Genomic DNA, 27,261 nt, shown 5'->3' with positions numbered 1-27,261 from the left:
GTCAGCTCGATCGTAAATTGTCCGAACCTGCATCTGCGTACGAGTCGTCGGGGGAACATTCCCTACGGGAGATGGCCAACAGCTCAAGATCTCTTTCAATAATATTCCGAATGTCGAAGACCCTCTACGAGACCAAAGATTTTTTTCTTACGCGGAACTCTCTGCGAGGCGGGGGGATTCGATCCACTATCCTTAAGTGCTTCGAGAAGAATGAAATCGCTGCATTGCCGCGAGCAGGGGCCTGATGTTACAGAAGGAATATGAAGCATTCGAAAAACGCGTTCGTGTTCCCGGCATTCTGCAGCTCAAGTTCATCCGAAATCGCCTAATACAAGTATGCTGTGGATATCGTATCCTCTCATTTTTGAAGAGCAGTCTCTGATGGAGTAGTAGTGTGGCACGTTTTGGGGGCTTGTAATACATAAAGGTGCAGTCGCGAACTTACGAGCGGTCTCAAATAAATAGGCACCTCCTCGAGCCGGAACATTGGTATCCCTCTTCGGAACACTGATGAGAAAGATCCCCGAGGACGGTATCGATGGACTATTCCGTCTGTTCGACGAATCCCGAGGCATGAGCATTCAGGAAAAAACTCGCTCTGTCCTCATCTTGGAGAGACAAAATCTAGAAAAGTAGTCTCGATCACACGAGCAGTCTCTAGCGAAGGGAAAACCTATAGGGACTCGAAAAATAGACGGGCCTGCTCATCAATTCTCAATATTCACGGTACTCATGATGATTCTCATGAGCAGAGCTGGGCTTTTGAGGCAAAATGCCTGAAATGCCCGAAAATGCCTTTCCTCTCCGAGATTCCTCCTTAGTGCCTATAATCAATTTTCGAAAGGCATTTTGCCCAAGTTGCTTCTTTCTCGTCTCATTGCCGTCCCTCCGATGGCCTCTGGGTGCAACCATATATGAAAAAAGCAGGAGACGGCTTGAAAGTTGAAAGCAATCTTTCAAAGAATGGTACATGTAACCTGTTTGGCACATGCCATACACCGAGTCTGTGAAGAGATGCGGGTCTCGTTCGCCGAGGTCGACTCTTTGATATTTAGCGTGAAAAAAGTTTTTTCAAAAGCTCCATCTCGAGTTGAAGTCTTTCGAGAAACAGCTCCAGCTTTAGCGCTTCCCCCTGCGCCAGTAATTACCCGTTGGGGCACATGACTGAGTGCAGCCATTTATTATTCGATCAATCTGAATAGTATCGTCAACGTGCTGGATGAGCTCGACAGCAGCGAAGCGGCTGCGATGCGGAAGGCAAAAGAAATCGCCGCCAACTCCGATGTCAGATCTAGCCTCGCATTCATTGCCTCAAACTTTCGTCAGCTCCCGGGGAGCATTACAAAACTAGAATGCACCACTCAGCGTCTTTCGTCAACCCTCGACATCATTTGAGATATCAGGCTGACTCTAGCATCAAGCGTCGGCCAGAAATGCTGAGCTTATAAGGTCCAAATCCGAGAAAGTTTTGGAAAAAAATACCGGATTGAGGACGATTTGTATGGTGCGACGAGCCATGGTCGGCGAAGGAGTCTGTCATGAAGTTTCCGATTTCGATGTCTCGGAAATCGCCGCGTTCACGTATGCTCCTCTCGATAGCGTTGGTGTCGAGAGATCGTTCTCTCAGCATAGGAATCTTCGATTTCCGCTACGAGTTCCGTTACGACGCTTCTATTATCGAATAAAACATGATACCAGAGAATTTCTTTGTGATTAACACATCTGTTCCATCACTGTTTCCAATAGGTTTTCGATGCTCGACGAGATGTAGCAATCCCATGCGCTCGCGCATTCCGGACTCAGCTCGGCGCTTCTCTAATTCCCCGCCTTGGTCGATATTGCCTATTTTACCGACTTCCAGTGCCTAATTTGCCACTTTTCAGTGCCAATTTGCCTGCCGATTAGGCGACTTTTTATTGCCTGAAACGCCTAGCTCTACATGAGGTATGTTTCCTGACGATTTCCGAGATCCTCCGACGCGCTACGCACCGGGACTCATGCTCGATGATCGAGATCATACCTGGAATGCCAGGGAAGTAGGCCCGGACGAGCTGCATGATCCGTCGGAAAAAGCTGTTCAAGATGAGACGGTAGCGCGAACGACGCCGCACTCGACCACTGCGAACGTCGATAGAAGCGTTCTCTTTGAAGCAACGGGGTCGAACTCTCGGTATAGGTCCTGCATTTCTCCCGAGAACTCCGTACCATGATGGGAATTCTCGGATTTCGCTGCTTCCAATTCCAAAGGATCGGCGCTGCGGTTGCACCAAGCTACGAACAGCTCCTCCACGAGTCTGCTGCATCCAGAGCTCCGTATGCGATGCTCTCAGGGTCAGGTGTCAAGATAAGCTTGCCTTCGACGAGAGCTCGGCTCGGCGGTAGAGTCGGCGCGATTAATTATTGTGACGATCTGACTTCAGTCGGTTAAGAGCTCGAGTGGAAGTTCTCGGAAACGTGATCCGGACCGGGGACTATCGATGCTAGCTCCAGATCATAGGGCTGGGAACCATCGATCCTAGGACATAGGATTAAGACTCTCGACTCCCGGCTGATCGGTCAGTCCACGATCTCTGTCGAAGGGGTGCCTCTGGGATGGAGCCTGTGTCAAAATGTGCGGTCTGATAGGGGTCGATGTTCCCGACTTTAAATCAGGTCAAAAGTTCTGACGCCGGACTCACCATCTGAAACGCGATAGTTCACCAATCTAACCTCACGCGAGCTCCGTCCGGCGGAATGAGTATTGGACTTTCACGGGCATTGTAGACTCCTCCGTCCGGAACTCTCTATCCCCCGGTCTCACAAGAATATCCCCTCGGATCGGAACGAGACAGCCGGGGCTGATCGGGGAGCGCCTATGCTGACGATGTTTTGCGGTACTCCGACAGTATCAGGAAATACACTCTCGAAAATTTCCATGGCTCATTGGACGTCAGGAAAACACTTGTGGCGATTTCAATTGCTTGTTATTCTAGCTCCGCGTAGCGATCCCTCCGTCAGAGCCGAACTAAAATCAGCGATCATCCGAGCTTAAGTATCCGGACAGGCCGAGCTTGCTTACGATGAGAGTCACATGCACAAGCGGCTCTGATTGACATCTGCTCGCCTTGCCGAGGTGAAGCATCCCTTTAGCCGATGATGGTATGATCGGATTCATGAGCGTATCTGCATCGGATCATCAGGTTTCTCTCGTGGACCGATCCGCGGAAGGGAATGAACACCGCGTTCTACAAGATCTCCGGGAGGATTGCATTGCTTGCGATTGACACATGTATCAGCTCAGATCTAGTGAAACGAAATACTCGAGACACACAGCACGAAACGTGTCCGTCAGTCCAACTAGATCGATAGAACGAGCCTTCGGTGTATCACCCGCAACGGACGGTATTTCGTGGGGCTCGGGATAAAATGAGAACGAAAAGCGTACCACATGTGATCCGCAATCGAACGCCTGAATGGTAAATTGGAAAAATCGTTTGCCCGAGTATGTAGTTCGAATCTCTCCAGCGTGGAAAGCGTGACGGACTCTCTCCAATGCGGCTTTGCGATGTTGATAGACTCTTTTCGTCGTGGCTGGAAGCGCGGAACGAGCGAGTGGCGACGGTCGTGCGACATGAATACCAAGAAAGCCCCCATATCGGTGGGCTTGATATTGACTATTTTGTGCGCTGGTTTACTCCTCCAGGGAGCCGGCGATTCGCACATGGCGTCGTTCCTCTCGGAACACGCGCAACGTGTCGGTATGTCCACGATGCAGTACGGAATAATTATGGGCACGAACAGTGTCGTTGCCATCACAGTGCTTCCGTTGATACCCAAATTCACGATGTTGAACATCATCAGCGACAAGTGTTTCCTCATCATCGGCTACCTCATTGACGCAACGGCGATGCTCGCGATCACATCAGTCGACTTCCTCGGTCTGACGGGATCGAGTTTTTTCTTCGCGCTCCTCGCTCTCCGGATCGTACAATCCGTCGGCGCCTCAATAGGTTTCACTCTCGTTTATTCCGTGAGCGGAGTCGAACTACCCGATCATTCGCATCTGACCGTCCCCTTCCTGGAAACAATGTACGGCACGGGCCTGACCTTGGGCCCCGCGATCTCGGGGGCGCTCTACGACCTCGGCGGTTTCCCGCTCCCGTTCACCTACCACAGCGCGATGCTGTTCGGTTTGGCTTTCGTCGCCGGCCGATTTCTCCCGCAACATGCGCCAGCGGATAGCGAAGAAGAGCGCGGGCTGTCATTGAAGAAAATGTTGCGTCCGACGATCTTGATCTGCATGCTCATGGTCGCCACGTCGAACATCGTGGACACTTTCAACGATTCGACGCTGGCGATGCTGCTCCATCGATTCTCGCTCCCCACTACCCTCGTCGGGCTGTCGTTTTTCCTGTCGGCGGGTTCCTACACCGCCTCCAGCCTGGTCTCGGGTCTCCTCTCGGATGGACCCCATAGACAGCTCGTGCTTCTGATCTGCCCGCTGATCACGATAATCTCGTTAATTTTCCTCGCGCCTCTAGTCCCAATGGCCGAGCACCCGTTGTGGCTCGTGTATATTTGTCAACTGCTCCTCGGACTGTCGGTCGGTCCGATGTATGTGTATTGTTATTTGCTGACAGTCGCTGACCTTACCTCGATCAGCGATAATAAGACCGCTCATACGGCGACCGCGGCGGTCACGAACTGGTCGGCTTTCGTAGGTTGTTTCATTGGTCCCGTCATGGGGAACTTCATCATCGAGAATCGGTCTTACCATGACGCAACCCTAGTCGTCACACTGATCACTGCCGGATCGACTCTAATATATTCCGTTTACTTAGCGCGAAGGTCATGCCTGCGGAAACCGGTTCAACAGATGGTCTGAGCTGACCGGTTCCGGCAGTGATTCGGAGCACAAGGAACCTGTTTCCAATATCAGTGGTAACCAATAATTATCGGAGCGCTCATGCGGTATCTTTGCTCCTTGAACGACAAGTTGAACGGTCATTGAACCCAGCGCTTTTTCGAGGACCTGTCTCTCTGTGAGATGGGTTTGAGCAGAGTGAGAAAGAATTTTCTGCTATATATTTATTAAGTTCGTTTGTGGCTAATTACGGGGAACGCACTCGATGTTTATTTTTCCGACTTCCATCGAGAGCGTCCTCTTGTAGATATTCTCAAACGGCACATTATGTGAAAATGTATCTATACGGAGGACTCGACAATCATGCTGATAGACATGATTGTTAAGACCTTCGAAGAAATCCCAAGATATGTGGGTCCAAAGTTGGATGTATTGTAAAGCATGGACGATTGCTGAGATGCATGTTAGAGAGATCGACTGGATGCGTGTCTGACCACGGAAATTACTGAGCTTTCCGTGAATAAAGTTGTTGCTCAGTTTCCGATCTGATATTTCTTTCTCAATGCTTATATGGAGTAGCTCTCCGTATTACGAACGGTGGGACCATTCTTTACAGTTTTGTTCGAGGAAGCGCGGGAGAATGTCTAGCATTGCGGTCGTATCATGCAAGTGTTGGTTTACTCTCCCTCCCTTCTCCAAACTAGGAGTTTCTTCCTCTAGAGAACGATTGCGATTAGCGATAAGATAATCAGCGCTTATTCTAAGGTGGATTTGTCGCTCTTATGGTCAACGCTGTCGTCTCTACAGCGCCGATGCGGGAGCACTCATTAAATGACCGATCAGCATATGGTGTGTGTGTTATGTCAGGGGTCATGACGGCAAGCTACATCTCTCTCACTCAAAGGCGCTTTCCCGAACACAAACGGATCTGCACACATCGATGTGACGTCATCTGGTGGAGTGGACGGCGAATCCGATGGCGAGCGACTCTGTTCCGACTCCTCGCGGTCTAGGTATCTCTCCGATCAGGCCCGGGATAGATGCGTCGGAGTTCCGTGATGCGCGTGGAGGCTGAGGTGAAACCGAATCTCATCGCCGCGATCGGAGCGTCTCCGCATCGAATGGGGAGCGGATTGTCACTTCGCAGAATGAATCCGATCCCGGTCCAATAAAGAGTATCTGTCGCTCCATATTGTGTAAATTCATATATTTATTCCCTCATTCGCCTTCCATATATTTCTTCGTGACACGAAATCATTTACACGATCTGCTCCATCTCACGGGCGTAATCAATCGTCTTCGATGCAAAAGTGTCAGCCGGTATAAAGGTTTCTTCTGTTTTACAGTCCTTCGGCGAGCTCAACACGAAGACGTTCCCTTGCAATTTCCAGCCCCGAACTGCCAGGTAATTGCCGGCGGATTTCACCGAATCAAAATATAACATCCGACTGATTTCGGGCAGCTGCAAGAAGAGAGATGACCACGTCAGTAGCCCGAAACTTTCTGCATGACATCCGCTGAGTCTCCGATTAGGCAATCGGAGCCCAGGAGCTACTCCGGTACAGGAGCTCCCTCCAAGGAAGTTCGTGAATTTCCTTGGATCCGGAACTCTTTCGATCGACTTCCACCGATTATTTAATCAAGACCTGCGATCGTCATTCCTTACCGAAATTCTCTCGTAGGTCTTCTCTGCACAGCTGCAAATCTCTCCACGGACGGTATCCAGAAGTATGTCCATGAAAAAAGTGTAACTCGCAGCGGGGACATTGTCTTTCGAGAGGAAGATCTTGTTATAGCTCCCCTCCATCAGGAACTGTTCCATTGAGACTGGATGGGAAATGTGGACATTGGTTTGAATTTCTTTCGGTGGAAGCAATTCCAGCTCTGTGTGAAACTCGGCCACCCGATTCTGCGCCAGGAGACACAACAAGTTCAAACCCAAGAGCTGGTATTTGTAGGAGGATTCCGGCAGATCGTTCCTGGAATCGAATCATCCTCAATTAGTTGGAGCGGGAACGACTCTATTTTTTCCTCAAGAACCGGCTCAGACCGCTTTGAGGAACCATTGGCTCTATCCATGACACCAGATCCCTCCCTCGCACACCCCATGACGGAGCATCAGTCAGCTTTTGGCTGAAGGGACCGACTCGATCTTCTCTATTGCGCAAAGCGCCACGACCCCGGGAAGCTCGTTCGATACTTTGGGGAATTTCAAGAGACGGCATGACTTCAATGAGATGCGAGGGCTTCTAGACAGATGAATAGAGAAACTGTTAACCAATCTTACTTGTAATCCATGTAGTACGTTTTTAGCATCGAAAGGTATCTCTCAAAAGAAGGTATATCTCGCGCGGCGCAGCTCCATTGTGCTCCAATTTCGAGGATATCGCGGGCCACCAAGAGTTCCTTCTTATTTTCGCATTCAGCCGTCGGAAGAAAGGCGCAGTGAGTTAATCCGACCTGAAATCTCAATCCTATCAGCCTCTCTGCGTAGATCTCGCACGCCTAGGTCCGAGCCTGCTACCGACTAGGAATCTGCCGTCGGAACAGGACCTCGCTAGTCTGTCAAGTACTCCGAGTCACCAAATCCATATATAACATACTGAGTGAGCAGAGACACAGAAGTAGTTTCGCAGCTAAGAATATATTCGAAACGAAAGAGCTCGTTGGGGAACTGCGGAGCTCCAGCTCCGGTAGATCTCTCCGCCGTCCAATCATGAGGATCAACGATCGGCTAGTCGCCAAGGAAGAATGTCGGGAAGTGCATCCTATTCAGGAGTCGGAATTAATCAGAGACCGGCGAACTTCGACGACATAGGTGGATGCAGGGGAAGCAAATGGATTTGTCTCATTCTCGCCTATTCATATCTTCGAATTCTCCGAATACATCAGGCACGCAGGAATTCCTCCAATTAGGGGAATCCAGAGTTTCGATCAATTCATACCGGCGAATCGTAGCACTGCGGGGGATGCAGAATCAGCCTGCAGACCACAGAAATGGGACGAGCATTCCCCTTCCCCCTATACTCATGGAGTTACAAGTTGAGGAAAACGCGGCAGGACGAGGACCAACCGACGAGCTCCCCGAAACTCGGACACACGGACCGCCAAGAGGAGGCTCGATGGTATACGATTACATCTGAGATGTCGGCACAGCGCTTGAAAATCTCACGATCCCTCATCTCTCGGACAGTGATGGTGATCTCTCAGAGAGAATGATCCAGACCAGGAGCTCACGCAGATTTTGACCCTTCCGTAAGATGAAAACACACAGATGATTCAAATCGACGGATTCTTTGGCGAATGAGTCCAAGTAGTTATCCTACCTTCAGTTTTGCGAGATGCTGTCCACATTTCTCGATGTAGTTCGGTCTCTTCGAATTCCATTCTTTCATGAGCTGCTGGTAACAAGACACCACCTGGTCAAGATCCATGTCAGAAGTCCGCAAGGTAACGCAATATAAACCTGATATCTCCCAACTTCAGCGCTTCTATTGGAATTTTCGCCGACTCAGTGTTTATTGCTAAGCCAAAGCCGTCCCTAATGTCATGTCGCGAAAGGCGCGAGAATTCAAAAAAGCTCCCTGCCAGGCCTCTCTTCCCTCTCACGGTCACGAATGGGGACGAGAAGAGGTGCGCTGCGTTCTTGGGAGCTCAGACGCTCTCTAAGGATGACCTTCTCTCTGGCGGCCGCCGATTTATCGGCCGAGCTGATCACCGGAGCAGTGTTTTCTGTGCTCTGACAGTTGTTCTAGGCGGCGCCAAATTTCGAATCCACGCGGGACGATTGAAGACCTCTTTCCGGAGAGCTGACCGCACTCGCCGCGTGAAGGGATCCGTCACCAGTTAATTCACTGAAGACGATTCGGCGAATTCTCTCATTGTTTCGAGTCTGAGTGGTCAAATTGAGAGGTTGGGAGCTTCTCTCGACATTCAAGCAATTGTTCTCCCACCCTGAATGGATGCTGACCACGACGGGTCAAAATATTATTTCTCCTATGGAGAAGGATTGCGACATGCCCGACTTTCGGAGCCGGGACAGGGACGAGTCCTGCATAGGTAAAAGGAGTGGTTTATTCCTTTCTCAGCGCCTTTCAGCCTCGTTGTGCCCGACGATGTGACTGGGCTCACCTTCATCCGGTGGCCCGCGAATCAGCTCATTCGAGTCGACTCACTTCTTTACACGGATCTTCTACATTTAGAGACGCGTAGCTTCAATCATTCCATAATTCACTCGATACCGGTATACGCAGATGTTGCAAGACTTATTCGTTGCGGTGATCACTCCAAGCGCTTCCCGGGGTTTTTCTTTACAACAATCGATTTTCCCCTATAGGCTTCCCTAAGATCAGCTTTCGCCGGAAGAAAATTCACGAAAGACTGTATGTACAAGGTTGACATTTGAAAATAAGCTTATTTTACACTGCTTGGTTTGATGCAGCTTGCGGTTGACCCTCAACGATTCCATGAGCCATGCGCTCGATGTCGTCCAGATTTAAGGACTGTAGTCCACCTTCGAGATCCTGCGGAGCAGAAAAATCATGGGATTCCCGGACTTCGCCATGTTTCATGCAGCCCTTTCCAATTTTCGATAGCATAAAAGATCACCGCAACTCACCGCTCGGTACTCCTTGATAATTTTTTCCACGTCTTCTGGAGCGAAATGCTTAGACAGAAGTTCATTAAGGATCGCCCAGAATTCCGGCTCGTGAGTTGTGCTTGATGCATTATTACTAGATGCCGAAGACGATCCGGCGACTGGTGCCTTACTGACAACCAGATGAACCTTCGCTCCTGAAAAACGAAATCATCTCCAGGAACCGGAATACCGAAGGACGGAAAACGATGCCTTTCCTGCCTCTCCAATAGCCATGGCACAGCAATCGCTCCCTTGAAGCATACCTGGTATGAGCCTGGTCCATGACATCTCAAGAACTATGGATTACGAAGCGAGCTCACAAAGAAAGAACTTACCCTCTTCAAGAGTGTGTTCCCCCACTTTGGAAGCGTCCAGCATCGTTTTTCCTTTGAATACGAGCTTCTGACTCTCCACCGGTATATTCATTCGCACCGAAAGTTCTTTCTTCAAATCCGTTATCAGCATGGATGATGTCACCTGAATCGTCGGATGGATATCCGGATCAGATATCGCGAATGAAACAATGTCTCGAGTTCGATGACACAAGCGAGGCGAGCAAAATTCTAGAACATTCTATTCCCGCGAGGGCATGACGCTCGAGAATGGCTCAACCAACCGTAGCCATCGCAAAACGATGGACAGTGGGTCAGTCGGCAGGAGAACTGAGGCTCATGACTCGAACTGAGAAATTTACAACGCTGACCACGGATCCGAAATCAATCGTAAAACTCACCTCCAGAGAACATTCCTGACCACCGAGGATTTTCACAGTGATCTGCATGGCTTCGAGCGCTAGTACAGACTCACTCCACGCGACTTATGCCCACATTCGGGTCTCTCTCGAACTTCTCGAAGCCAATGTGTCTCCGCCTGTGTGAAACTGTTGGCTGCAGGAGCAGCAATGTTGCTCTGTGTTCTGTGTCTAGCCGTGACGGCTTAATAGACATGAAATTCGGTCTGTACGGTTCTACGCTTTGTACGGCGTACCTTCGTACGGTTGTACGTATGCTTAAGATCGCGTACAATTGTACGTACGTTAAGTCTATAGGAAAAGCGTACAAAAAGAACGGGGGGTAAAGTTGCACCGATTTGGTATATCTGACGATGGGAGAGTGCAGAGGATGATGATGATGATCTCGAACAGAATTTCGGGCATAATCGGGCGGCTGCCTCGGCACTTTTTCTATGCTGATTTTTTGATCATATGGATCACACCGGAATCACGGAGGATTACACCGAGATGACGGAGGGCCACACCGGGATCATGGGGGACCACACCGGGATCACGGGGGACCACACCGCTCTCCCTCTTCATCGCACTGACTCGATGGAATTGCGTAGCGGCGAACGCTTATCCTCTAAAATTAAGTCTTGGATGTTTTCTTCAGTGCGAGGCGAAAGAGACCCGTCTCGCCGGATGACGATTCTTTGTTGACAAACCAAAAAGTTTCCAGAAAAAGGAGGTACCGTCCGATTTGTGCGGTGGTGAAGCCGTCAATCCGGAAAACGATGGAGATTCGAGTGATAATGCTCCCGCGGCTCCTGTCTACTCTTTTTCCTTTCCTAACTAGAAAAAACATGCTTCTATTCGGGACTTGGATGGGATGCGGCGGACTCCTTCGAGTGTGAGGAATGTAATCTATATATTCACTGAGCTCACAAACAATTTTCATATAAGAAGCTTCGTTCGAACAAGGAAGCCTTCGGATATACCCCGAAGCGTTCAAACGAGTTGCATTTCTCGTGAGCTTCCCGGTGCTCTCCGGTTCATTCGATCCAGCTTTCATCGCTGGAGAGAGAAACCTCAGAGCTGGAAGATGACGAAGATGGGTTTCGGAGCATTGGACCTGTCGAACCCTGAATGTCCGGTGCCCGACTCGAACCGGGAACCTGTCCGCGGCTCCCGCAGAGAAGCTTCACGGCTCCCGAGGGAGCCGGGGAACCGTCCTTTGGAGTCGCTGGCATAAAACATTGAGGCCTACGATTTCGCTCATGGAACTTCCCTCCGTATCTCCGGTCGCTCTTGAGATAATCGGGGATGACATCCTCGAACGAGATTCCTTCGAATACGAGCTCTATTTGAGCTCTGAGACTCTTCTTTACCTCTCTCCAACTGGCTATCATTGAGCAGAACCATCAAAATGATAATCGACATCGGTATGCGGGAAATCGAAATGAGATTGCGGAGGAGGAGGGTTTTAGACTTTACCACGACTTGATGTCTCTCGAGACCGTACGATAAATTTCGTATGGGCGACTCATTAACAGACTGAAATATTTTTCTCCGAGCTCGTAATACACGAAGATTACTGATTTCGGCCTGTGGATCCCAAACGATCCGCAAGAACACACATTCAGATCTCCGATGGGTTCGTCAACCTTAGACTTATTCGCTACGAACCTCTCCAGAGAGGAGGTTTCCTACAAAAGAAGTAGGAACAGCCTCTGGGAAGGCGGCCTGCTCACGAATCATGTGCCAGTGAGCATAGGGATCCGTCTAACTCATCCTATACGAATAGAACCAAGGAAGCACCCGCGCTCTCGCCGACTGAACACCGCAAAGCTCCTCGCGGTGGCGGCTACCGTGGCTCCGATAGGTACCCACGAGAACGTGTCCATCTACACCGACCGGCTCACTGATATGGTCAGAGAGTGCGCCGAGCCCCCACCCCCGCCGAAGACCACCTCGCCCGTGGTGGAGCCCACTCTGCTCGGAGATGAATAATAAACTGATACAAATATCGATATTGACTGCAGAGAAGCCGTATATGAGATCTCTCCTGGGAAAGTCGAGGTCGGCTTACCGATCGGACCTGAGGTCAGCGAAGGCAGACTACAGGTCACGGGAGGAGCTGAGGCTCATCCAGCTTGCCGAAAAACGCCCATACGTGTGGCTCCAGGGGTCGAGAACTCCAAGGACGGCGTGTCCCGTCAATCAAGAGACTCTCCCGACCCACTTCCTAAAGATCCTCGCCGACTCGAACACGATCCCGACAAGCATGCCGGTGGTCAGCGCAGTGTGGCAGGATTGGATACTCAATTGGAGAACGGAGCTCGAAGCCTAGTTCTCGACGGCTGAGGTCTACGAGGCTGCCACCAGACTCCCTCGGGGCAAGGCATGTGGAATGGACGAGATCTACAATGAGTTCATCAGCAGGGCGATAGAGCTCATCCCCCTCTGGACTGGCCTGTTCAACGAATGTCTCAGAAGAGGAGTGATTCCGGAAAAGTGGCGGAACGCCCTCCTAGTCCTCATCCGAAAGGGCAAGGGGTGCCCTACCGACCCTAAATCCTGGCGCGGAATAGCTAAGAAGTCATGCGTCTACAAACTTCTGTCAACTCTCTTGACTCGCCGTCTCACGCCGTTCCTCGAGGCCTGCGGCGCGATTCCCACCGAACAGCACGGTTTCAGAGCAGGGAGATCCACGCTGACGGCCTGTAAGATCCTCAAGGATAAGATCGAGAAGCGACTTGGATGCCCGCGGCGACCGCTCTACACGCTGTTCGTTGATTCCAGGAGCGCCTTCGATGCAGGCTCGAGATCGACTGTGATCGAAAAGCTGGCCATGAGCGGCGTCCCGACGAAGATCCTCTACCTCATCAGCGCAATACTGCAGAGGAACCTGCTCCTGATCGATGACCGAGTTGCTGTAAGAGAACCAATCGATCTGCCATCGTCAATCTCCACGAGGCATCCGCTCGTCGAGACTTTGATGTACGCTGACGATGTCTGCGCGTTCAGCCCCAGATATTTTTCTCGGATTTTGATGGAAATGTTTTTTTTCCCAGGTCCCGAAGCCCGGAAAGACCCATTCCCACTGATATCCGAGCAAAATATCCCGGACTTCGATGAAAATAGTGTTTTTTTCCGGATTTCGGAGCCTGCAGAGAAGGGGTAGGGAATGCAGGACAGCAGAGAAAAACGACTCGGGGTTGCTCCGGGGCTCGGAAACTTTCAGAAAAGCATGTCAAACCAGGTGATTGTCATTTTCAAAAAAGAATGCTTACTTGTGAGTGGGATACTCTCCTGTCAGCGGAGGTTGTGACCCGCCCCGGTGCTTCCTGTGGCCTCAACAAAGATCATGATCCCCCACTTGTAGTATTTATATCCATCGTTTTCTGTCTGCTCCTCAGTTTCAGAAATCGCGCTCCTTTAGAACGGGTTTCCTGTCAGACTGTCCAGTGACACCTGGAATTCGTTCGAGGTGTCTCCGTCACAGTTCTCGCGAACTTCAATTTAGGTGGGTGCTGAAGAAATGTATCGGGAGGAGTCTGATGGACTCACGTAGTTGAATCGCAACCCCCGCGGATCCCATCAGGAAATCCCATTCAAACGTCGTTACCGGAGCGAGCCCCCGAGTTTTTTCTCTAAACTCCTCCTGTCACGGGAATCGGTGCGGGGGACGGATTGCAGTGCGCGGCCAGGTCACGTTCTAACCATTTCGAAGTCAATCACGCGTAGGAGCAGTGATCCGCGAGGGAGTGAGGGAGTGTCGATTGGGTTCCGTGTATGCGACCAGTCGCCTGGGCGCGAAGTGCCTGGTTTCCTGCGTTCGACGTTTTCGAACGTACTCCGTGCATCTTCTGACTTTGCTCTTACAGGACGATGCTCGAGTGTTGACCGACTGAACATGGATAACGGAGACTCGTCGTTGACAGATGTCGGCATGGACACTGAAAGGGTGAGTTGTTTGATCATTACCCAATGCGCGGTATCCGACCGGGCCGCTTGGCGCACAAGCGATCTGGGCCTCAGTGTTCATACCTAGGTGATCACTCAGTCATGCCATTCGGGCTCGGGGTTCCCAAGCTCAATTGGGATGGGTTATCCGGGAAGTTAGAATGCCTCCGATCGATCTGACCAGCTGGACCAGCCCCAGCGAACTCCTCGATGAGTACGTGGTCGAAATGACCGTGGGCTGGAAAGTGACAATTCCGTGCGCAAACTTGCTGACACGGGCTCAATTAGACTGTTTTCGGGGGAACCGCGGTGTCTATTGAATATTGTGAATCCATCGGGAGGGTCCGACGTGAAGTCCTGTCTACAGCTGGCAGTCTCCACGTCCGTCAGTTTCCGAGATCCTACGTTCTCGCTCAGTCGAGTATGGCCCATGCGGGGCAACAATTAGCCGGAAGAAAATCTCATGAGCGACCTTTGGCTTCCAGTCGACGCCGGAGATGCCTCTCTGGGACCGAATAGAAACGGATTTCTCCCAAGAGACCCAGAAGTTTTCAGTGCAAGGACTTCACCGAGCCGAAACTCTCTTCTCCGTTCATCCTTCGGCCACTGCACCTCATGTGCCAGACGTTAGTATCACAGATGCATTTATTTATTTCTGGATTGAGGGATCCGAGCTTGGATATCAGAGACGTTCGTTCACTCGATCATTCTCTTTGGTTTCTAGATCGAAGCTGCTCATCACGGGAATCTGATCGCCTTGAGCATCGACAAATTGCTTCACATCTTCCGAGATGGCGAACATTGCGCCGCAGTGGAACTCGATTCGACGCCGGATTGCATATCAATCACGGATATGGATTTCCGACTGATCCTTGTCGCCAAACGAGACGGCGAGCTCGAAGTATTGGACGTCGAGGGAAATTCTTTGTTCAGCCAACGCCTCCTTCAGCCTGGGACGGAAAGCGGAGAGTCATTCTTGTTTCTCGAATGTTCCTCCAAGACAGTCTGTCTGCTGACCTGTGACTTGAAAGTCCACTGGTTCCGAAAAAACGAGAAACCCAATGGACGACAGGCAGCTGAAGTCGGGGACGATTCAATCGAGGAGGATGTCAACGGCCTTCAGGAGGACCAAGCGGACACCGAAAATGCCTTGCAAAACTTTCTCGACATATCGTCGATTGATCTCTCGGAAAACGACATAAGCGACGTATCCAGCATAGCCCTCGTCGACGACGTCCTCATCTTTTCGTGCGGTGCAGAAGGATCTCTGTATCGACTTGACGGTCAAAACCTGATCAGAGTCTGGACCGCTTTCCCAGGAGGCAGGATCCGGAAGCTTCTGGTCGGAGGGGGGAAACGATATCTTATCGCCTTGAGCGAGGAAGGATGCGTGGCGACAATCTGCTTGAGGTCATTCATTCTGATTGACTACATCATGAATTTCACCTTCGATGATATATCCCTTTCCCAAACAACGGAAAACGATCAAGTCCTGAAAGTTCAACTGATCGGACTTCACGAGTCCGACTCCAGGAAAAGCATATCCGTCTATAGTTTGCCTTCGATGAAGCTCGAATATTCCGTCGATGTTGAGGGACAGACTCAATTGGCGAAACACACGAAATCCGCGGAGGAGGTCGTCCTCGTGATTTTGAACGAGGAGCTGAACGCCATCACTGTGAAATCTGTGAACGAGAGCTCACCGGAGAATAAGCTGGAAATCCTACTGCTGAAGAAACGCTTCCAAGAAGCCGAAGATCTCGCCATAATGTTCAAGTTACCGGTTCAGGATGTGTACCTCGAAGAGCTCTATGAAGTTCTCAACAAGCTCGGTCCCAACGTAGATACCACCGACAACGAGCGTCAGATCAAATCTGTCGAAGCCGCTTTCGAACGATTGTTGGAGCTCTACGTGAAAATCGCCTCTCCCATGGATGTTTATCAAGCGGTGATCAGATCGCTCCCGGCCAAGCTGGAGCAAACGGCCCGTATCCTCGATCTTCTTGCGAGGGATCTGAGTCGCATCCACAACGGTAATGGGAACAGCAGCCAATTGGCAGACGTCGTTCTCTCGCAGTACAAATTGGCAACGTTCAAGGTCATCAAAGAACACGATAGTTTCGAGACTTGGAGACGCTTCCTGAAGACCCCAACTCTGACCCTGATCACAGAATACCTCAATAACGAACAGGCATCTTCAGCCCTGACGATTTGGCTCCGACACAGGGATATGATCAGCGGAGCGGCGTCTTCGGTGTCCGTTGTGGAATTCCTCGGCTCACTCCCGTCCACGATCGACAACCTGAAGAAGTGGCTCGTCGACGGAAAACTCTTCACGTTCGTCATCAGAGATTTCCCCGAGTGTCTCGACGATCTCGTCCTGAAGATCGTCGATGCGACAACGTTGGCCGAAACGCGAGATCCCGCTACGTTCCCGCAAGCTCCGCTGGCACTACTAGGTGTCCTGCAGCGAGAATTCGATTCTGCATTGAGCCTGGACTCCGAAGAAACTGCTTCTCTGCCGATCGTCATCAACGCCATGAAAATGTTCCAGGGTCTCAAGAATGAAGGATCTCCCGTGTACAGAATGGCTGCGCTTCGACGGGACTTGGAATTCATCCAGACCTTGATTCAGAAGTATCACGTCCACCTTTCCTTAGCTGAGCTCTCGAGTATGCCCGAAAAAGAACTCATGTTCTACATCATGAATCGACTTGAGAGCGAGGTGGAGTTGCGCAACTTCATCCACGGGACCTTGAAGGACACCTGCATCAGGATCAAGATCGACCTGAACGACATGCTCTTGGAGTACATCGACTATTTGAGGACTCGATCCGATGCGGCGGAAGGGGGCGATTGGGAACCGAAGGCTTGTAAACTCTTCAAACTTCTGTCGAATCCTGATTTCATGTCGAAAGCCGCTCTGTCGATGATTGAAGCCGCCTCGATACCGTGGAAGCAGTGCGTCAACGAAGTTTTCGACATCGCCATCGGTATGGACTTTGTTCATAAAGAGAAGCTCGAATCCGTAAAGCGAGACATTCCCCTGAAAATGATGCTGAAGAAACACGCGGTACCGTACGCCGATCTCGACGAAGAGGACACGATCGCGTTATTGATCGGCGCTGGGGAAACTCTGGATGAGCTGTTGGGCATGGCTTCGAAAGTCGGCTGGTCGAGAGCGGAAATCCTCGTGGAATTCCTCGTGAAACAGTGCGAGGATGGTGACTCCGAAAAAGTCGAGGAGATCCTCCGTGATTATCAGGAAGAACTCTCAGACACGACCGTATGGTCACGTCTGCAATGCGTATTCGACAACGGGTCCCTGAAAGGATTACCCGCCGCTCTGATCAAACATTGCTTGGTGTCTTGTTCGCGAGGCGAGTTCGCACCGTTGCGTAGTCCTTTGGAGCCAATGGCGGAAATCTTGGGCAACATCAGAGGCGACTCGGACGAAGAGGTTTTCTGCGAGCTCTATCTGTACAGCAAGGAGCGTGGATGTTTCATACAGGACATCCTCTACGACATTCTCGTTCACGCTGTGCAGAGCTCAAGTCCCAGAGTCCCGCAAATTGCGTCCTGTTTCCTCCGACAGGACGTTCACCAACGCGAATGCCTTCTAGCCGTTCAGTATCTTCTAGCTAATTACACGGCGGTCCAGATGAGTGATATATTGTCAACTATGATCGCAAGATGCAATCTCCACGACTCCAGGTACAGTCTCTGCTTGATGTGGACGACGATTTTGAGCCACTTCAATCGAACGTCCAGCGTCGATCCTTTCGTCTGCTGGAAGTTCTCCTCCGATTATTCGGCTCGTAGGTTCCTGATGCCAGCTACGGTCGTCTCGAGCGTGAACAAGCTGGTGAATATCGCGTTCGATGACAGCACTCGAGAGATGTCAACAGAAGTGTGGTTGGAAAAGATCCTGGGGGCCAGCAAGCAGTGCTCCGACGAGCTGCAACGGATCTCCGCCGTCGACCTCACGTGTGAACTCCTGGAGTGCGTGAGAGTAGTCTTGAGTCACTACGAGATCGACGAACCACCTCAGATCACGAAAATGATCACCGACTGTACCAGAACATTCATCAGAGAACACATATCCTCAAAATACACGGATCTCTTTCTGACGGCGCACGTTTTAGCTTCGCTGGGATCGGAGTTGCTGGTTCCGTACTTCCAGTCGATACTCGCTCAGTCGTTATCCAGCACCGTCATGGTCAACAAGCTCGCATCGGTCGGACTCTTGGTCAGCGACATGCTGCAGCTGCCCGGGAAAGCTCATCTCGCTGCGACGTTGAAAGCTAGCGAATGGTGTCTGAAGGTGTCTGAGTACGGGGTCGATGCGAAGAGAATTTTGAAGGAGGGCTTCAACAAGAAGAACGCCGACGACGTCGCTGAAAAACTCACCCAGAGCCACGTGATGAACATCGATCTACTGCGCCAGTTCGCGCAGGAATTCTCGCTTGGGTCTCTGAATGCGCACGCGTCGAAACTCTTCCAAAGCCTCGTCGTTTCAGCGGCCGAGCGCGTACACAACGGGAAAGTTCAGCAGGTCTATTTGGAAGTGCTCCCGAAAGCCGACAGCATTTTATCCCTGCTGACGGCAGACGAGACGCGGGACACCCTGCAGGAAACATTGACTCAGGTCGACGACTACTGTTACGAGGTCCTGCAGTACCTCTACGAGAAACTCGTGGCCTTGAATTCGAATCATCAGCGGGAGCTGCATCTCCTGCTTTTCCTAAAGGGTTACAACCGTAAGGGTAAGATCTCCGCGAAAGAAAACCGTCAGTGGACACTCCTGCATCCAGACCTTTGTCTCATGCCTGACGTGGCTTCCCGACGGATCCCGCTCAGGGTCATCATGAATAAACCTCAATTGGTTCTCGAAAGCGAGCTCGGTGGGAACAATATCGACGATTGGGTTCCGGTGTCTCATTTGATAAATCTCGCACCCGACGACATGCGGATCCTCGCCCTCTCGAATCTCGTGAAGAAATATCAGCAGCGAGCTAGTTTCTTTACGTGCGACGATAGTTTCGTGAAATTGTTCATGAAGCTCGTCGATGACATGACCGACGAGAAAAAAGCTCTAAGCAGTGCCTTGCACATGTTCAATGAATTACCCCGCGGGAAGACCAAGGTCCAAATTGCCCATGCGCTCTGGCGGTATGCCGAGGATTGTAACGGCGTTTCGAAACTCGCGCAAACGTTCCAGTCCCAATTCCGAGCTCTAGGGTGTGAACTCGTACTGAGGGAGAACAGTTTCGAAGATAATTCCTATCTAAGACGATGCACAGATCCGAACGACTTGGTGAACACGATCCTCGAGCAGAAGCTCAACACCGCGCTCAGCCTCGAGGCAGCGAGGGTTCTTCCTGTCATCGAACAAACGGCGAGCCTCTCGAACGTGAAGACCAAGGAGCTCCTGGCCCGATTTCTGCACAAATGGATCATGAAAGCGCGTTTGCCAGATCACCATGCTGAAGTAACGGCGACCTTCAACTTCAATCAGATCATGAACGGAGCTTCGAAAGCGAGTATCATGGACTTCGAAGAAGTCATCAAGATCATCCGTCTACTGGTCGTTCTGCCTGACGACACCGGAGTCCAGTTGATGAATCAATTTCTAGCCTTCCAAAATACGACCTCGTATGGCGTTGATCAGCAGCTCCGATCTACTCTGGCGGTGCTATGCGCCTTCGACGAGCCCACGGCGGGTTCGCTGCTGGGTGATTCGCCCAAATCGCTTTCGCTTCAATGTAATCAGCTGTTGTATACGATGAAAGTCCGAAAGCAAGGTCTCAATCTTAACTCCTTCCTCACGTCCGAGGAATTGGTCTGCCAAGTGATCGAGCATCTTCTTCAGAGAAAACAAAGAGATTCTCTTATCCTGGCATTCCAGCTTTGTAGGGATTTCTGTCTCCAAGACGAGGCCACTCTCTGCGCGTTAGTGGAAGCTATAGCGGGACGACCAGACATTCTCGAGGATGCGGTCCTATATCTCCAGAGATTCAAATCAGTTTTCGGTCTTCCTGATTATGTTCAATGTTGGCATCGCGTTAAATCGCTATGAGCTGTACGTTCTCTGGCCCTGGTCTGAACATATATATATTTTCTCCTCGGAATGCGACAGTGCGATATATTCTTCTGAATGATTCATCGTCTGAATGTATGTAGTGAGATGACAAGCTTGAAGTCATACCGACTCCGCCTTGCCCTTTGTCAGTCGAACATTCCTGTCGACGAGTTCCGATTCCCTAAACCTCAAGGTATCCCCCAACGGGTGACTGTACATTCATGTATATTGATTCTGGAGTATGATAAATGGACATGGTGAAGAAGAGAGCAACGGCACATTCATTGTTTTTCTTGTTTCGTATCCATCGCAATTTGAAGCAGGATATGCGTGGAAAAGTGTTCCCGGGGGACTTCCTCAGTCAGCCTCAAGCGAGAATCCGTGATCGAATTTCATGGTAATTCCGGGAATGACCGCCTCCGAATTGAAGAGAAGGGACGTAAATTACGTCCAGTCGTTTATTACTGTTCACATCCCGATATTCCACGCGTAACATTTGCTGTATGGAAGGGGGAGGTGCGTGTTCCAGATTCTCGGAGCAGAGTAGAATTGTCATGTATTGTGCCGGTATATTAGCTATATTCCGGTGAGGGATTTAAGAGAGTATATATACAAAGATGAATCGGCGAGGAAATCCTGCACGGAGGCGCGAGCACCCTCGGCGCCGCTGGTCATTGTTGCGATATATTTTTACAATAGGTCGTCTCCTACTACCAATTCGGTGGGGGAAGCTCTCTGACGCCAGCTCGACCATGCTGATAACGCCTCATATTGTTCATTTGTTGCTATTGAGCTGCTGGGTTGTTCGAAATGGTGGCAAGTCCTATTCCACACAGTGTGTTGCTATAAATGTGCATCATGCTCGTTGTCACGTTCGAGTGCCCCTGTCGCTCGGCTTCATCGGGACGAAGAAATCATGTCGATGAGCTTCCAGGTCCTGGACGCCTAAGAAACCCACGAAGGATTTCCGTGTTCGCGAATCCGGAGAAGTTGAAGATGAGATGGATCTATTTTCCACGTTCGGCTCAAACTTCGCAATGATTGACAAGAAAATGGTAGAGGAATACAGATCTCATACGCTCCTTGCTGGGGGTCATCTGACCGTCCTGAGGAGGACGTATCATTACGGCGCTAAAGATCGTGGCTGAAACGAAAACAATGGCATTCTGATTAGCCGAGGCAGCTCAAAGCCGCACCGCCAGCAAGGCGAGCAATCCGCTCACCGAAGGAATGCAAAATCGTCCTTCGTCGACTCACCGAGAATGTTAACTTCCAGTCTTTTAGACTTTTGCAACAGCTCTTGTAGAAATAGCACCAAGTAACGGAATGTATCTCGGTGGACTTTCGGTAGTTCTTGGATCACACTCTTCGCTTGAGTGTAGGTCACCGATGAATCTAAACATTTTTTGAAGAAACAGTAGGGAATAACTGGTTCCCGTAGGGCGCTCAGGAACAGGAGGAGACATTCGGCAACCGCATGGACGCTCACTGCAACGATACCAGTGTCAGTCAACGGGTCGACCGTCATTTGGGGCAATTTTCTCGCCTACCGCGTGATGCTTTTCTTAGAGCGAGAAATACCAAATTCATCTCGAGACAATTACCATCGAGCTGTCCATCGGGCCTCTTTGTGTCCAGGGCCTCGCGAACAGTCTGAATCTCGACTTGACTTCCAGATTTCCCGAAGATATTCCCACCACTGAGACCTTTCCGTTGAAGTGCATCCATGATAATCCAGAGCTCAGTCGGGGTTTCGAACGGTACACCAAGCTCGGCGTTCTTCACAGGGTCCGTTTCCTACAATGACGGTTGAGGAGTGATAACGCCTCATCTCTGCTTCCCGCTCTAGCTCAGGCATTGGTTCCACGCTTCTTTTGGGAACGGTTGATTCCAGGTCTGATCTGTCATGCTCGCACGCATCCATTATCCGCTTCTGTTCGTCGTTCAGTCACCATCGAGAATCTTGGAGTACTCACGAGAGCTATCAAAGTTTCTTGCGGCAGCAGTCCTATGGGTGTCATGTGGCGAACGAGTGCTTCCAGGGAACAGCCGAAACAGCTGTGTTGATATTCCATGTCGACCGATATAAATATGTCTTTGCCATCGACCAGATGAAGAACCAAAACTTCACTCATTTTCTCCTCGCCCATATTGAGTTTCGAAGCCGACGCTGGGTCGACTAGGATTTCCAGGGTGATGTCACACTGCGGAAACGGAATTGAGAATTTTTGGAATTGTCCGCTTCGGAATCTAGGCACCCGGGAGACAGGTGACGAATGCCATTCCACGGAGGAGCGCGAGACATTTGAACTGTGCTCTTTTTTCATGCTCACCGATTCGCCTTTCTTCAGTGTGCCGTTGTGAGGATCCGCTTTGAGCCAATCTTTAGCGTAGCGCCTACCCTTGGGTTGTTCTTTGAATAAGAATCTCACGATTACTGGACCGGTATTTGTTATTTTAAACGACCTCTGAACCCGTTCGTAGAAATGCACTCGTCCGAAGTTGAGGTAGTGTTCGTCGACAGTGACTTGAGGCATGAAATCGTTCTCCTCCTTATCCAGTTGTTTCATAAGCTCCTGGTAGATTTCTTTGCGCTTGACTGCGTCGACGACTCGGATCCCTACGGGCAAGGTTCGGTGAACAATTCTCCTAAACAGATCCTTCCGACCGAGAACATGCGGAAGACTCTCAATAATTCCCTACGATGTATTCGAATAGCGTAACGCCTTCGATTTCCTCCATACGATCTATTCTCTTGACTGACCTGAACTGAATTCGGCAAGAACGGGCTTATGGTCGGAGATCACGAAATTATCATGACTCTTGTAGCAGAGTTGCCGAATGTTGTTCCCGCGCCAGAGAACTCTATCGCAGTAGGCAGGTACGCGAGCTTTCTCACTTGTGTCCCATTGGTTCGTTCCCACGTCGTATTTGTACGTTGGCTTGAAGTTGAGCGGGCCTTCCTCGAAACCGATGAAGATGATTCGTTTCGCTTGCTGGTCTCGCAGCTGATCCCTTTCCCAGAGACTGCTGAAGTCGTTGTTGGCGCAAGCTTGCTCGACGTGCTGTTTCGTCGTGTCTTGCAAGCGGTAGTTCATATCCCCCATCCAATAGATTTGGTCGTGCTCGCTGACAGACTTCGCGGGACGCATCTGATTGAACGAGAGTTTGTTCCGGATATCGTTGAAATCCTGGTTTCGTCGTTCGCGCTCCTCCGCATGAGCTGCCAGGTGGCAATTCACGAAGCAGATCGACGTCGAATGCAGGTCTAGCCGTACACCCACGCCACCTTTGTTGCCCATCATGCCTAAGATTCCAGTGCCCAGAGAATTGCAGTCGACGTTGGCAACGAACGGTGCGTGCTTCTCTTCCACGAATACCGACAGCATCATTCCGATGAGTCGTACTGTTTTGATTTCTTTATAGCGACCTTTCGGATGCAAGCTCTCCTTCACTTTGAGCAGCCACTCTTTTTCCCGGGGCGAGTCCGCGAAAACAAATGCTTCTTTCGACAGGTCCAGCTCTTGGAAACCGATCGCGTAAACGTCCGGTGGCTCGTTCGGCGCGGAACTCGCGAGCCATTCCGATAGGGACTCCGGAGGCGCCATTCCGTTGACGTTCCAGGTCCCAGTGAAAATCCTGAAATGATCCGAATGGAGAAAAATTGTATTAATGGTTTGGTCATCGACGAAGGAACGCGGGACGTGGTGAACGATCGCAGAGCCTCACTTTCGACCGCGGGGCTCTTCCGCAATCCGAGTGACGCATCAAACTAAAATGTATCACACATGCTTCGAATTCGGTGGAAGCCTGGTCATCGCTCTCACCTAAATTCGTTAAGCACAGTGAACTCATCCTCTCGTTCCTGCATGAGACACTTGACCATGCATTCCCTGGAGGCCTTGTTCTCCTCGCCGAGATCGTCCTCGTCCTCGGGATTGACGTCGAGGAAAAATCTGGAAATAGCTCCGTGGTGAATTTGTTCGATTCTCTGTTCCTACAACGATCCTTCTCGAGCGTCACTCATGAATGCTACTGCGGCGGCACAAAAGCTACTGAATCACTCCGATTGAGTCAACTCACTTGCTGTTGTTCTTATAGACTTCCACCCAGAGGTAGTCCGAGGCCGGCGTATTTCTGTATTTCGAGTTCTCGAAAGCTTTGCTGATCTCTTTGACGAAACGGTCGGCGGTATCGTCGTAGTCGGCCTCGAAGATGAGTTTCTTCCGCTTATACGAAAGGTTCGCTGTGATGACTCGGGAACCTCCCACCGTGCTGACTGGTTCTAAAATAATGAAGAAAACGCGTCTCAGCCTCCGAAGGGGAACAATTCCAGAAGATTTGGCAGACAGGGATCTCAGACGCCGTTTTCCTCGCAACAGGAGAGAGAGAGGGATCTGTCTCCCATCCGGATTCGAGTACACGAATTTCTGACTCGACGATGAGAATTTAGTCGATGGGAGGAGATGAAGCGTCCAGCTACTCACCTATGTCAATTCTGAAATCTACGTTGATCGGAAAGCGCGAGTCCGACTTGAGGGTTGCGTTCGGGAGGGCTCCCTCTTCCGCGCATATCAGGACGCAATGCTCTTGCATATGTTCCACGAGCACGCAAACTTGCGGTGTCCGTTTCCGGCCCCTCGAGATCATGCATCGGACGCATCCAACGGCCCGATGATCCGGCGGCACGAGTCGTCGGAGAGCCGGGATGTATCTCGCGTCCATCTGAAAAAGATTCAAGCAGAATTAGACCTCACTTTCGGCGACGACAGAGGACCATTCTCTCAATCGGAGAGTGTAGCAGCAAAACACCACAACTATCATCAATTCCAAGAAAGCAGCATATTGACGACGACGTCGTCGTCGTCGACGAACGCGGCTTGCCCGTCCTCCCAGCCTGCTTGGCAGCGACGATCGAGTAGGCAGACAGTCTGGTAGCCGGGTAGGCAGGCAGCCAGTTGGGTAGGTGGGTAGGAAGAGACGTCCAGCGATATCTAGTGCAGCGACACGGCACGAGGTGTTGACAACTACCCAAGCGTCGAGCGACGGAGATCGAACATCGTAGGCGAATCCTCTTGGAGGAGTTCGGAGCATTTGTTGGTCCTCGACACCGGACGCGATCGTAATTGGCCGAGAAAGCTAGGCTAGCGCAAAAGGCAAGATATCGTCAGGTCGGTCTAATACGGCGGCAACAGAAATCGTGACCGCCACCCACTCGCCACACTCAGCTCAACCACCTTACCACAAGTCCACTACATCAATCGAGAACGCAACGATAAATTCTGGTTAGACGTCAGAGCTATACACGAGAATGACGTATGTTACGGAAGACAAGACTGACAAGCTATTCTATCGAAGTGGTCGCGCCGGGCTTTGTGCGGTGTACACCCGAGCACACGTACTCTCACGTCAAGAACCTCACATGCGGTGGCAATGGTGAGAGTGATAGTGCCGGCGGCCTCGGCGGCCGTTGGAGAAACTCATCGAGCAGCGACCCTCGTCCTTCGCATACGCAACAGAAGATTCACAACACCGCCGCCAGACTCTCAGGACGGAGCGCCAAGAACGTCACTTTGAAGTACAACGGGAAAGGGGAGCAGTGACGAAGACAACAGAACCATCGACAGCTCCGATGAGGTGAGTTGGAGTTCCGTTGCGACTCCGGAGTCACGGGGCCGACCGCGCTCAGTCGTCGACAGGTGAACTCGCTCAACGTCGACACTGGTTCTCCGATCGAGAGAAATTTGTGCACGGTGAACTCGGTGCCGACACTGAAACTCTCCTGACTCAGTCGTTGCTGTCGGTGGCGTCGTCCTCACCGCTTCTCTCGCTTCGGCAGGGTTCGCCAGCACGATCGTTGGTGTTTGAAGCGAGGAATAAACACTCAATACTCATCCCCACCGACATTCCATTCCAGACCCGGCCGCAGTCATGTCTGTGCTGGTTTCCCTCGCTGTCTAAACTGGAACTACTCGACGCCGACTCCATGGCTCGACTCCGCTGCTCAGCTGTCTCTCGACTGCGGATAGGTCTGTAGAGGCTTATTGCGGAGCAATGTTTAGATTGTGGGATGATTCGTTCTTTAATTCGATCGTATTCGTCGTCCGCTCGGTCGGTCAGTCAGTCTCAGCCTCGCCAGGCCGCTTGCTCGTTCTCTCCTGTGTCAAAGACGCCGCCGCCGCGCCGCCAACATCCCCATGGCCTGCCGGTGAATTCAGTGAATGCACTCATGGGACATTCGGGTTTTAATCCCACCGGTTCGACGGCTGACCTAATCCTTCAAGGAACTGTCAATCGGATGTCAGGTGACCGGGGACGAATGGCGGCTCGTGGAACCTTCCGCGGTCCAATTCGGTGCGCTAATCGTCACCTCCTTCTTGGGGCACTCGAGTGTCAAATGGTGTCACACCAACATTCTGGAGCCTCTCGTTGGCGTCGCTCGAGATTGTAGTGGAGGACCCTTCTTTATTTGCTGCTGCGGGAGCCACAGGAACGTTCCACGTGAGAGCGTCTTTATTCTTCCCACAATCACGCACAAGCAATCCGTGGTTTTCGCCTTCTATGTTCTCCTGATGGTCAACGACGATTACATGAGCGCCTCATTGCAGTACTCTCCATTCTCTCGACCCTATTTACCTGGACTGTTTCTCCGCGCTTGCAGAAGTTTCCCTCAGAGCTCCCCGATCCCCCTCGCCCCTCTTCCCCCGATTCTCGTCAGGGCTCTGCAAGTGATGCTCGAGTACTCGATTGGACTTTCTTTGTCCTTTGTAGCGCAGAGGCGTGATAACAACATTCGGCTTATCGGCGAAATAGAGGCACCTCATGCGAGGCTCCCTTCGACCATCTCTGATTTCAAACGGTTTCGAGCTCACTCCATTAGCCCCATGTACGAGATCCAGATTTCGGGGCGATAGGATAGCTTGCAAGACACATAAGTTCTAGACTCGAGACGAAGTGTTCCCGCAGTACTCGAGCCGTGAAAACTATCAACTTACTGCGCTAAGATCCGGATTCGA

At 51.1% G+C, this 27,261-nt stretch overlaps 5 protein-coding genes across 5 annotated transcripts; 2 read left to right on the top strand and 3 right to left on the bottom strand.

The window, feature by feature from the left end:
* The first annotated feature begins 3,610 nt into the window (after positions 1-3,610).
* LOC100897239 (MFS-type transporter SLC18B1) lies at positions 3,611-4,864 on the top strand. The gene has a single exon (XM_003740026.1). It carries the CDS (start codon positions 3,611-3,613, stop codon positions 4,862-4,864), a length of 1,254 nt encoding a protein of 417 aa, XP_003740074.1.
* Positions 4,865-6,033: 1,169 nt separating this feature from the next.
* LOC100904746 (26S proteasome non-ATPase regulatory subunit 8) lies at positions 6,034-8,389 on the bottom strand. Its single transcript, XM_003739994.2, has 4 exons — positions 8,170-8,389; positions 7,131-7,303; positions 6,510-6,822; positions 6,034-6,305 (listed from the first exon to the last, which is right to left on the bottom strand). Exons 1-4 carry the CDS (start codon positions 8,275-8,277, stop codon positions 6,102-6,104), a joined length of 798 nt encoding a protein of 265 aa, XP_003740042.1. The 5' UTR covers positions 8,278-8,389; the 3' UTR covers positions 6,034-6,101.
* A 516-nt stretch (positions 8,390-8,905) lies between these two features.
* Positions 8,906-10,578, bottom strand: LOC100904890 (ubiquitin-like protein 4A). Its single transcript, XM_003739995.2, has 4 exons — positions 10,216-10,578; positions 9,818-9,959; positions 9,462-9,637; positions 8,906-9,366 (listed from the first exon to the last, which is right to left on the bottom strand). Exons 1-4 carry the CDS (start codon positions 10,261-10,263, stop codon positions 9,262-9,264), a joined length of 471 nt encoding a protein of 156 aa, XP_003740043.1. The 5' UTR covers positions 10,264-10,578; the 3' UTR covers positions 8,906-9,261.
* Positions 10,579-12,607: 2,029 nt separating this feature from the next.
* Positions 12,608-20,498, top strand: rod (kinetochore component rough deal). Its single transcript, XM_003740025.2, has 3 exons — positions 12,608-13,132; positions 14,649-14,789; positions 14,888-20,498. The coding sequence occupies exons 1-3, from the start codon at positions 12,608-12,610 to the stop codon at positions 20,240-20,242; spliced, it is 6,021 nt and encodes a 2,006-aa protein (XP_003740073.1). The 3' UTR covers positions 20,243-20,498.
* A 772-nt stretch (positions 20,499-21,270) lies between these two features.
* Positions 21,271-26,238, bottom strand: Ocrl (Oculocerebrorenal syndrome of Lowe). The gene is made up of 10 exons (XM_018638183.2): positions 26,147-26,238; positions 24,733-24,970; positions 24,329-24,530; positions 24,073-24,201; positions 23,010-23,884; positions 22,579-22,865; positions 22,222-22,449; positions 21,850-22,042; positions 21,503-21,733; positions 21,271-21,389 (listed from the first exon to the last, which is right to left on the bottom strand). Exons 1-10 carry the CDS (start codon positions 26,231-26,233, stop codon positions 21,271-21,273), a joined length of 2,589 nt encoding a protein of 862 aa, XP_018493699.2. The 5' UTR covers positions 26,234-26,238.
* Positions 26,239-27,261: the final 1,023 nt, after the last annotated feature.

Source organism: Galendromus occidentalis, unplaced genomic scaffold (assembly GCF_000255335.2).
Source record: "Galendromus occidentalis unplaced genomic scaffold, Mocc_1.1 scf7180000076694, whole genome shotgun sequence".
Classification (NCBI taxonomy): domain Eukaryota; kingdom Metazoa; phylum Arthropoda; class Arachnida; order Mesostigmata; family Phytoseiidae; genus Galendromus; species Galendromus occidentalis.
The sequence above is the reverse complement of the archived record's forward strand: the minus strand, read 5'-3'. Positions and strand labels throughout refer to the sequence as shown.